The 12,500-nt window shown below is 46.5% G+C and overlaps 2 protein-coding genes across 4 annotated transcripts in view; one reads left to right on the plus strand and one right to left on the minus strand.

Moving 5' to 3' along the window:
* Window positions 1–12,500, plus strand: part of LOC121623616 (NACHT, LRR and PYD domains-containing protein 3-like) — a 377,011-nt gene that overhangs the window by 33,827 nt on the left and 330,684 nt on the right. The gene's annotated exons all lie outside the window — the stretch shown is intronic.
* acvr2ba (activin A receptor type 2Ba) overlaps window positions 1–12,500 on the minus strand; it is a 30,232-nt gene that overhangs the window by 8,901 nt on the left and 8,831 nt on the right. The window contains exon 2 of the mRNA XM_041960995.1: window positions 3,104–3,311. Coding sequence (XP_041816929.1) covers window positions 3,104–3,311 — 208 coding nt within the window. The remainder of the gene's footprint in view (window positions 1–3,103; window positions 3,312–12,500) is intronic.

A 12,500-nucleotide genomic window follows, 5' to 3' on the forward strand; every position in this document is an offset into this window, starting at 1 on the left:
ACCCAGATCAACCTGAAACTGCTCCACGTCTGGACCTTCAGGCTGCACCCAGTCCAAAACCGCCCAGAGTCCGCAAAATTCTCCTCTTCTTCTCTGCTCGTCGTCTCTCTGTAGCCGCGTCCATCAGTTCTGTCAGCTGTTCCTGTTCGTTCCTCCACGTCTCACTCACAGCCTCCAGCTCCTCCCTCCCATCATCCCATCATCCTTTCGACCTGTCAGACCTTCCAGGTTCAGAGCTAAAGCAGCGCACGCTAATCCTGCTGACTACAGATCAAAAAGCCTTCTGGGAGAGTGAGGCCGAGTCCTCAAACGAACCCAAACTGCTCTCTCTCTCTGTGACAAAGACATGTGAGCAGAAGGTGGTCGCTTCGAAGTCCAGGGCTGTCCTCTGCAGGACTGGTCCGACTGCTACGAGTACTGCTGCTGCTACTGCAACGACTACTGCTGCTACTGCAACGACTGCTGCTGCAACGACTACTGCTGCTACTGCAACGACTACTGCTGCTACTGCAACGACTGCTGCTACTGCTACTGCAACGACTGCTGCTGCTACTGCAACGACTGCTGCTGCAACGACTACTGCTGCTACTGCAACGACTGCTGCTGCAACGACTACTGCTGCTACTGCAACGACTGCTGCTGCTACTGCAATGACTACTGCTGCTGCTACTGCAACGACTACTGCTGCTGCTACTGCAACGACTACTGCTGCTACTGCAACGACTGCTGCTGCTACTGCAACGACTGCTGCTGCAACGACTGCTGCTACTGCAACGAGTACTGCTGCTACTGCAACGAGTACTGCTGCTACTGCAACGACTGCTGCTGCTACTGCAACAACTACTGCTGCTGCTGCAACGACTACTGCTGCTACTGCAACGACTACTGCTGCAACGACTCCTGCTGCAACGACTGCTACTGCAACGACTACTGCTGCTGCTACTGCAACGACTGCTGCTGCTGCTGCAATGACTACTTTAACTACTACTACCACCTCCTCTACTTCTTCTGCTACTACTACAGCTGCGATTATTACTGCAACTGCTGCTACTACTACCAGTGGTACTGCTGTGACCATTACAACAAACGTACTAGTACTCCCTCTACTGTGGTGTGATACTTTGTCCTGTGCTCTGTGTGTCGTCGTCCTTTCACAGCTGCAGAGATCTCGAATGTTGAGCGATGCTCCACTCTGTGAGTCAAACAGCAGACCTGTCAGTCAAACAGCGTCTTGGGAACGCTGCGTATCGCGGCAGTCGTCTGGCAGCAGTTGTACTTGACCCAAATAGCAGGTTTTTCTGACGCCTCGGGGAAAATGTGAAATTTGCAGCATATCAGTTGTGTCGAGGGAAAAGCTGCGAGCACCAATCTTCATCGCCTCGTTATAAAAGAGACGTTTTACCATTTTCTTCTCTTCTCGTCTCCTTTGCCTTGAACCGCTCTTCACACGTGATGATTGAGTAGAACAGAAGTACTTGCGTCACGTGAAGCGCTGCACTCCTCGCTGCTGCTGGTCGCTCGTTAAGCTGTTGATCCGTGAAATGCAGCTGCCTCAATCACTGCAGCTTGTTCTGGATGTCGGCATAAGACATCGAAATGGAAATGTGTTTGAGGAGAAACTGAAAAACAGATGATTCTCAGATACTGGAGAGAAAAAGCAGAAGGTTTCCAATTGGCTGAATTTGGGCTATTTCTGTGTTACAATCTCATGTTTTTGATAAAAAAAATGATTAAAGCATCAAAACAGGTGCAGTGCATCAGGAGGTATTTATTTATAAAAGAGACTTTTTGACTTGATTTGTATTTTTTCATGCCTGCAGATGTTCTCCACTCCACTAATATTCTACATTTAATGACTCATTTTCTCACCGTGAGTCTCTTTTCTGACCTGGTTCCATATAATCAAAGTTTACCATCAACAGGCCCTGTTTACTCTCATTAGTCATGATTGAGCTGAATAAGTCTGATTTGACTTCATTTCATTCGATTTTACACGAGTCCCTGAAAAAGATGTTGGCAGCGATTCAGTCTGGGACCAGGACTTGTTCTGCTTTGTTACATTAAAGGATAACTTTGGTTTTTTACAACCTGGACCTTATTTGTAGCATTAAATACGACCATTTACTCACCCAGACAAGGGTTAGGGTATACGCGCCGCTCCTCTGGGGCTAATTTCTTCAAAACGACTCCAAATGCCACCAAAGTTGTCTGGGGGAGTAAATGGTCGTATTTAATGCTACAAATAAGGTCCAAGTTGTAAAAAACCAAAGTTGTCCTTTAAGACTTGACTGGTCACGACCTTTCAACAAGGTTAAATCTACATTCGAAGTTACTTGTTTGTGAAGCTGTGGACCTCCAGGACAGACGTCACCTGAAAGCCTCTGTGTGGTCAGACATTTAGCGTCCGATACCATCAATTTACCAAAAATAGAGATTTATTACAGATTTTTGATTCATTATTCATTATTTAAATTAAAAACCAGTAAAGCAGTATGAGTTATTGAAGACCTTTGCTTTGAAAGGTATTATGACACGTAGTGACGGTGCTGCTGTCTTCCCACTACACTGTTGCATCACCAGCAAACGCCGTCGCTGCTAAAACAGCCCCGAGCGCTTACACAGCGCCCAGTCACAGCAGCTGTCTATCAAACTGGGGGCGGCGAGGAAGCTGGGGACGCCGAGGATGATGGGAAATGTGTGCCTGTCACTGCACGTAGGCCGAAACGAGAGTCCAACAGCCCTGTCGCACATTGCTCACTGGTGCTACCACACAGATAAATGAGTTACATGTTGTCATGGTAACCCGGTCAAAAAGACTTAGATACTGTTGACGGAAGAGCTGTGGGCTGACCGGAGCCCGACCCAACTCAGTCAGAGAGCAGCTGCTGGACACAGAGCAGCATTTAGCAGCTGAAGAGCTGGAGGAGACCAAACACAGAGCTAAAAGAGAGAGAGAGTACTGGACTGACGTTCATCAGGCGACACAAACACGACTCCTCGTCCGTCACGCTGTTCTGAGCTGCTGGAGGAGGAATAAACTGTTCGACAGATAAGAACTGGGTTCGGGTGTCAAACCAGGTTCAGGTGGGTTGTGTGTTCGTACCGGTCGTAGCAGTTGAAGTCATCCAGCCAGCAGCCTTTCTTCACCAGCTCGATGGAGCCCGAGTTGTTCCTCCAGGAGGCGTAGCAGTGCGAGCGCTTGTCCTTCTCGCCCTCGCAGCGCTCCACTCCGCTCTGATTGGTCTTCTCGATCTCGTAGTTGACGTTGTAGTACAAACACTCAGTGGTGTCGTCCCCCCCGTGGCTCAGTCCTGCAGCACAGAGACACACAGCAGCTGGAATACACTGTCTTTATGAAGGCTTCACACACACACACACACACACACACACACAGACACACACAGACAGATACACACACACAGACACACACACACACACACAAACAGATACAAACACACACAGACACACACACACACACACACACACACAGATACACACACACACAGATACACACACACACACAGACACACAGACACACACACACGCACACACACACACACACAAACAGACAGACAGACAGATACACACACACACAGATACACACACACACACACACACACAGATACACACACACACAGACAGATACACACACACACAGATACACACACACACACAAACAGACAGACAGACAGACAGACACACACACACGCACACACACAGACACGCACACACACACACACACGCACACACACAGACACACACACAGACACACAGACACACACACACACACAAACAGATGCACACACACACACACACACACACACAGACACACACACACACAAACAGATACACACAGACACACACACACACACAAACAGACAGACACACACACAGACACACACACACAAACAGATACACACAGACACACACACAGACACACACACAAACAGACAGACACACAGACACACACACAGACACACACACACACACAGACACACACACACACACACAAACAGATACACACACACACACACACAAACAGATACACACACAGACACACACACACACACACAAACAGATACAAACACACACAGACACTCAGACACACAGACACACAGACACACAGACACACACACACACACACACACACACACACACACATTGATTAGGCCCAGTGAACAGCCTTTATCTAAAATCAATAACCACGGCGACAGAGACGCAGTTTCCAACTCACTGCAGCACGTTAACAAGCTAACGGCTAATTATCTAATAATCTGAAGCTGAGGACAGCGAGACTGAGACTGCCGCAGAATCCTGAGGTGGTCCTGAAATCTGCCTCATTTCTGTCCGAATCCGTTATTATTGATCATCGATTATTTCCTGTGCACTTAATGAGGCGTTGAACAAAAGGCACGTTCACAGAGACGAGTTGGTCCATGGAGGCGCCGCAGGAGAGCAACCGCTGAGCTCTGCTGCATGAAACACGCCGAGAACGACTGTCAGACCAGAAGCTGACGAGGCCTAAAGACAAACACATCACTTCCTCCGGCTGACGTTCTGATCTACCAAACATTTTAGCAAAAACTAGAAAATAATAACTCAGTCGTGTCTCAAAATGAATAAAAAGAGTTTGTAAGATTTTTACAGTGTGTGAAGTATTTAAAATGTTAAATACACTCTACAAAGTAACTCTGATCAATGAAGTGGAACACAAAGTACTTCATTTCTCTCGGAAATGTAATCCAGTACTTCGGTACGTGTACTTCATCACTTAAACGAGCGAGACAGTGAAAGTACAGCAGCAGAGTACTACTGGCAGGAAGTAATACGCAAGTTTTATCAAAGTAAAACTTGCTCACAAAGTTGAATTTAAGCTAAAAAGAGTGAAACAGAGAGGAGGAGCAGACAGAAGCTTCTGGCAGCGTTCACACTGACAGATGTTACAGCCAATCTGTGCCTTAATGGTCGCTAGGCAACCGGAAATGTGGGAGTATTCACTGCCCCCCCCTCCCCGCCACCACACACACACACACAGCTGTGAGCTGACAGCAGTACAGTAACAGCACAGCTGCAGTAAAACAACATCTCCAGTACTCTCACGGTACTCGTACTGCTTCCTGTTCAGCATCAGAAAGTGTTCAGGATTTTAAACAGAGCTGGAATGGAGACAGACTGCGGGTTCACCGGGGGGGCACCGACCCCGAGCGACACACCGTCCTTCAGCGGCAGCTTCAGTCAGACCTCGGGTTGAACGGATCTGTGTCAGCCCGCTGCATGATGGGAGCTCTGACAGCGCACGGCACAGTACTGCACTCTGCCTGCGTACTATCACAAAGTACACAGAGTATCAGCAGTACTGCTAGCAGTTAGCAGCACCTTGTCTGAACCCTCATCAGTATTCTGGAGGTCGACTGTGGTCGCCATGGAGATCTGTGAGCTAATGGGCCAGGCAGCTGTCAGTGTGTGTGTGTGTGTGTGTGTGTGTGTGTGTGTGTGTGTGTGTGTGTGTGTGTGTGTGTGTGTGTGTGTGTGTGTGTGTTCTCGGCTCGTTTGTCTCTTCCTGAACTTTCTGTAACTCGATGTTCAACTTTTTAATTGAAAAAGAAGTTGGACTAAATGTCAAGTGACACACACACGCACGCATGCACGCACGCACACACACACATGCTCACACACACAGCAGGAACATCTGTCGGCCTGCAGCAGCTGTCTGTCCGTCTCTCTGTCTCTCTGTCCCCGTCTGTCTCTCTCTCTGTCTCTCTCTCTCTCTGTCTCTCTGTCCCCGTCTGTCTCTCTCTCTGTCTCTCTCTCTCTCTGTCTCTCTGTCTCTCTGTCCCCGTCTGTCTCTCTGTCCGTCTCTCTGTCTGTCTGTCTCTCTGTCTCTCTGTCTGTCTCTCTGTCTCTCTGTCCCCGTCTGCCTCTCTGTCCGTCTCTCTGTCTGTCTGTCTCTCTGTCTCTCTGTCCGTCTCTCTGTCTGTCTCTCTGTCTCTCTGTCTGTCTCTCTGTCTGTCTCTCTGTCTGTCTCTCTGTCCGTCTCTCTGTCTGTCTGTCTCTCTGTCTCTCTGTCCGTCTCTCTGTCTGTCTCTCTGTCCGTCTCATGCAGTATTAAAGGGAGAGTTCAGATTTTCAACATGAGGTGAGGTCAAAGTTCAGGATCGATGGTGGAACCAGTTTGTTCCGTCTCTGTTTTTACTGAAGACTGGAGACGCAACGACAGCAGATTCTTCCTGTAGCTCCTCCACCTCCTCTGGCGTGTGGTTACAAACCGTCGGCTGACCTCAGACCAGCCACAGTCGCTCTCCCTCACAGTCAAAGCAGGACTGCATCCCTCTGCAAAGACCCGATGACGATCACAACATCTCGCACAAACGTGTCAGCTGACCCCAATAAAGCTGATTTACAGCATATTCCATCCCCCATGATGCCTCACTACATCAGCGAAGTGGGCAGTTTTAATGAGCGACAGGCTGGATGAAACCAGATCACAGAGGCAAAAATAAACCATTCATACTAAAATCATCAATAACAGACTGAGTGTCAGTCATGAACAGAGAAACCTGCGTCTCTGGTGGAGTCTCACAGCGCTGCACAGTGAAACGTCCTCACGTCTTGTCAGAACAGCCGTTTACTTCCATGCATGCAGCCTCTCTCTGAGCGCAGATAATCCAGAGGGCAACATGAACGTCTCAAGCACATTTCATGGCAACCCATCCAACAGTCGTAGAGACGCGTCACTCAAAAGCATGCATCAATTTTCAGAGCTGAAAAATGAAGCCAACGCTGAAGTGCAGTTCCTTGAATGTCCACTAGAGGCTGCCTCCAAAGGTGAGTCAGTCCCCATAGACCCCCACATTGAAATGTCCCACTTTACAGCAGAAATAAACATGTTTACAGCCTGGTTAGTTAATTTCCTCGTTCATGGCGACTGTACGAGTGAATTCTTTGCTTTTATCTTTTAATTACGTTACAGCTTAAAGTTATTACAGAATTATGTGCAAGGCGGCTTTGAGTGAGAGAGTGAGAGGTTTCAGCAAGCAGGCTTCATTTAGCCGCCTCAGCTCCACCCACGCTTCACCTCTTTGGTGAGTGATGGATGCTGCGATGGAGACGGCTGAAGTCGCTGAGCTTCACAACGAGCCCACAGAAACCCGAGGGTGACGTCATGGACGCGACGGCCATGTTTGATACAGGCTATGATTATGGCAGGGAAGTCAGGTGGTCACCAAAGTCAGCAGGATGTGACTGACCGAGCATCCACACACGCATGCAGCTAGCGCGGCTAAAAACACAACGGCATCTACATCTCACTGCGCAGATCAGCTTTCTATCAAGCTAGGACTTCGTAGTCGGTTGCTAACTTCAGTGACACAATTCTGCACTTCTTGTTGCGGCTTCACAATAAAGGCCAGAGGAAAGCTTTTAATGTGAAGTGGCAGCAGGAAACGTGCGGAGTGTGACTGCAGCTGACAGAGCTCGGACACAGCTGAAGGAGAGAGTCCTGTCACTGCTCCGCCACAAGTTCTGCAGAACCACCTCCAACACCGCCACCGCCGTCCACACGGCTGTCAGCGTTTCCAAGGAGACGGCAGAGAAACACAATAACATGTCTGATCTGAGGGGGGAAAGGTCAGCCCTGTGTCTGTCTCACACACACACACACACACACACACACGCTGTCTGTATGTAAATGAGCCGTCTGTGTGTTTGTGTCGTTATGAAGCAGAGCGGCGTTACACCATCTCTGATGCATGAATCATCTGCTGCACCAGAGCTTCTCCACACACACGTCCTCCGTCAGCCGAACTCCAGGCTCCATCTTCACCTGGACGCTCAGGTATGCACGTCTCTTAGTGTCAGATGTTAAGATGTCAGACGCCAACACGCCTGCTGACTGAAGGGAACCTGTGTCTGCAGGTCCACAGCGTTCTCACGGCTGCTGACACCAGCACGGAGGTCAGAGTGAGAACACGGCTCTTCATATCACATGGTCCGCTCTGCGACAGCTGCTGCATTGTGATGAAAAGCAGCGTCGTCACCATTTAGTGCCGAGTGTGAGAAAAGAGCAGAGGTTCACACTCACATGTTCCAGCTGCAGCGACTCAGACACAGGATCACATCACATGTTAATGTGTGTGTGTGTGTGTGTGTGTCAAAGTGTGTGACCTCTGACCTCCTGCCTTTCCTTGATGATATGGAAATGCAAATCTCTCAAAGTGTGTGTGCGTGAGCGACTTTATCATGCAAAATGATCACATACAAATTATTAACAGGCTTTGTGTGCTCCAGACACGAGGGTCAGGGGTCTCACACACACACACACGCCGCAGCGATGTGTGTGTGTGTGCATATGTTACTGAGATCGCATATGAGATGCAAAGCCATGGGAACCCCACACACACACACACACACACACACACACACACACACACACAGCTGTGTCAGAACATTATTGACAGTTTTAACCGTCTATGAGCAGAAATATAATTTTTTAGTGAACTCAGAACAAAGTTATGATGAGGTGAGAACCTGCAGGGCTGCTGTGGTCAGTTTTATTCGTCTTATCGCCGGGAGCACAAACCACCACAGTGTGAACACACACTCCGTCCTCGGATTCACTGCCTTTACACTTTATTTTCACTGCCATTTGCTTTTGATATTCTTATTTTGATATTCATTTTGCATTTGATATTCTTTTTTGTGCAATACTTTAACTACTGTTTACTATTTGGCTATTTTATTATTATTGTGTAATGTATATAATCTTTTTACTGCTCTCTATTTTTATACTTTATTATGTATAGTTTGTTCTTTATATTCTTATTTTCACTTATTTCACTGTGTGTAATGCTGCTGCTGCACTGCAATTTCCCAGCTTGGGATAAATAAAGTATATCTGTAGGAGCCTAAATGCAGTTTATTTAGTAAGAATAATTTTTGTTTTTAAAATATACAAATTCATAAGTAAGATAATAAAGATAAATAATTTCATGATACAGAAAGATTTAAATATTATTATATATGTACATTTCATTTATAGTGGATGAGTACGATGGGACTCTTATTGTGATATTTAGAAAACCCATCAGTTAACCTGGTTGCCATGGGAACGGGGTCAGCTCCGGGGTCAGCAGGAACAGAAAGGAGACTGGAGCGATATCGTTTTTTGACCTCTCTCGCTCTCTCTCTGCACAGAATTTCTTTCTTGTGGAAAGTTATATTTGTGTATGTTTTCAACGCTTTGTAATGTTGCTCTAAGTTTGCAAGTAAACAGTTAAAATCAAGAAGTGGACTCGTGGATTTATTTTTCAAGTGTTTTGGATATGAGGGCGTCTGACGAGCGTCAAGCTAAAGCTTCAGTAAGGACAGTAAGGACCTACATTTTCAGTCAAAAAACTTGCTCTCCAGCAGGGGTCACCAACCCGGTGCCCGCGGGCACCAGGTCGCCGCAGCATCCACATCAGTCGCCCGTAAGCCAGTTCTAAAAATAGCACTAATCACGAATTAGCTCTGTCTAAATTTTTATTTATTTGTGTTGCTATTCTTTTTGAATTACATTTACAGTGATGTAAATTTAAAAACAAATACAAAAAAACATTAAAAAAATGTATATCGTAAAAAAAAGTTTAATATACGAACTCTGACGTAGTCTGGGTCGGAGGTCAGTCTAGTGCGCATGACAAACCAGCTTTGCTGAGATGAGCTCGTGAGCGCTGCGAAGACGAGGAGACGAACGCGTTTTCTACCCACAAAAACAGCAGAAAAAAGGAAGAAAACTTCTCATTTCCACAGTGAATGGGAGGAAGAGTTCTTTTTACTAATGTGAAAGAAAACTGTGTTTCTCATTTGCGGTGCGACTGTGGCGACGGCTGAGCGGCACAACGTGGAGAGACACTTCAGTACATGTCACAAAAGCTACCACGCTAACTACCCAGTCGATTTTTGTTAAATCTCACATAATTGATAATTTGTACAAACATGGTTCAGAGTTTATGATTTGATAAAAACTGTTAGTGGCTCGTAAAAACTGAAAAAGATTTCCTGCAAAATGTGGAAGTGATCATTTGAAAATGAAACAGTTGGATATTGCATATTGAAATGTATCTGTTTCCTACCTTGTTTCATCATTCTGAATAACTATTGTGATGGATCATCAGTGTCTTCACAGAGAATATCATTAATAATAATATAAAATTAAAGGTACACTGTGTAACTTTGTTATTTCAGAAGTGTATTATCAGAGTGGTAGCCCTTTGCATTACTCAGTGCCCTTGAAGTAGCTCTTAGTTTCAAAAAGGTTGGTGACCCCTGCTCTACACGGATTATTGGATGCCGAAACTGGACTGGATGATTAAGGACAACGATAACGGAACACCCCTACACGGATGCGGAGTTTATCTATCTATTCACATCAGGAACAACTATGAGCTGCTGATCTGTCAGAGAACATGACGGGAGCTTCAGGAGCTCCGTTTCTTCAGACAGGCCACGCACAGGGGACAGAGGAACTACACAGAACTCCGGCCCTCTCGGATTCACTCTGCCTGTGGAGGGTTTTAAAGGCCTTCAGCCTCCCTTCTCTCCTCTGTTCACTGTTCCTCTCCTTCCACTCTGAGCCAAGTCCTGGCTTTCATCCAGCTGGGTCCCAAAACAGGCTTCCCCTCCCTGAACTCACACACACACACACACACACACACACACACACACACACACACACACACACACACACACAACCTCTATTTATAGCCACTCACAAGTCAGCCTCAACACTGCTGAACCCTCCTCTGTGAAAATGATAAGAGAAGGAGAAAAGAAAGAGTACTAGAGCTCATCATTAAGCACACACACACACACACACACACACACACACACACAGCAGCTGTAGGTGCCATCAATCACAGTCTGCTCGGCCCTGACAGCACACAGAGCTGCAGACAATAGAGTTGACCTCTGCGACTGTGGGCCTCATCGCTGCAGAGAGGCAACAACAAAGAGAGACACGTCTCTTTGTGTCTGTCTGTCCAGACGTCCTTCTTTTAATTCTAATATCACTCACTCTCTCTGACACAATACAGTTTGCTTCAGCAGGAAGCAGAAACACACTGAAACGTAAGAAATGTGGAGAAAAAGAACCCTGCGTCTGAAACATATATAGTCAATATTTATAGAAAAGAAAAGACTTCCTCTTCCTCTTGAACTTTTCCTCAGAAGTCTTTCTAAGTGTCCTTATGGATTTCCTGTGGATATTTCTGTACACGTGCTTTTAGCAGACTACTTGTTAAATCAGCAACCATCTGCTAGCTTGTTCCCATGGGAACAGCGACACATTCTGCACATATGCTCATTGTGGTGGAATCTGAATTATGGCTGACATCTGTATTTTTTTAAACCTGTGAGCTGCTAACAGCCGAAGCTACGTGAACCTGTGCAGAATATGACAAAGAAAACAAATCCGAACACTCGGAAGCGTACGAAGGGGCTACTGTTGTTCTTACCTGTGTCTGTTCCGACGAGAACCAGAGGAACAAATTTACCGCAGTTCTGAAATTGATTTTTTCTGTTTGTGCTCAGGATCTCTTAAAAAACTCCTTAAAGACCTCAAGAACTCAAATCAACCCCAGAACCCCAAAAGAACACAAGACCTATATCATTATTCACAAAAACATACTGGAGGATACCCAGAACACTAACAGGAGTGATAAACAGCTGACAGAGCCAAAGAACCCCTGAGGAAGCAGCAGAGAACCCACCTTCTACAAACAAGCTGAAGGACTACAGGGACCCTCTACTAAACACTGTTTCAACACCTCAGAGGGCCACAAACCCTTTAAAATTGCTTAGAATGATGTCAAAGACCAAAAAAAGCGCCCTTAAAGAAACTTTCAGTGCCCTGAAGAACCAAGGAGATCCCCCTGTGGCACCCTTGGACAAGTCAAGTAGTCCCTGAACTCTGCAACGTGTCCTTCCACAAACTAAAATAACCTCCACCACATTCAACACCCCTCCTGAATACTGTGATATAGCCTCTCAAGAAGCCCTGAGACACCCCAGAGGATGCTGAGGTCCATTCAAAGACCAATCTCAGAACCCGCTAAAATGCCCCACAACACCTTTCAAGAAGCTGCAAGCAGGAATTTTAGTTTACAGCATTCAGTCAGTCAGTAACAGAACAGAATGTGACATCTATGTAGCGATATCTAACAAAGCTAACATGCTAACCAGCCAGCCCCAGCCCATCCTCTCTTGAAATACAACTTTGTACCTCAAGAGGCGACAGTGAGTGACTGTCGCATCAAGTCTGCCCTCAGTCCCACATGAGAGGATGAGGGAGAAGCACAGCCGGAGGGGGTAAGAAAAGAAGCGAGAGAAATATAAGCAAAACAAGAGTGAACGTTGGTGCCGCTCCACCGCTGGAGACAGCTGTTAGCAAGTAAAGGTATGAAGCTTCATCAGTAAACAGCTGTTAATGCTAACGCTGGACCCAACTTTTTCAAGTAATGAAT

This window comes from Chelmon rostratus, chromosome 20 (assembly GCF_017976325.1).
Source record: "Chelmon rostratus isolate fCheRos1 chromosome 20, fCheRos1.pri, whole genome shotgun sequence".
Lineage (NCBI taxonomy): Eukaryota > Metazoa > Chordata > Actinopteri > Chaetodontiformes > Chaetodontidae > Chelmon > Chelmon rostratus.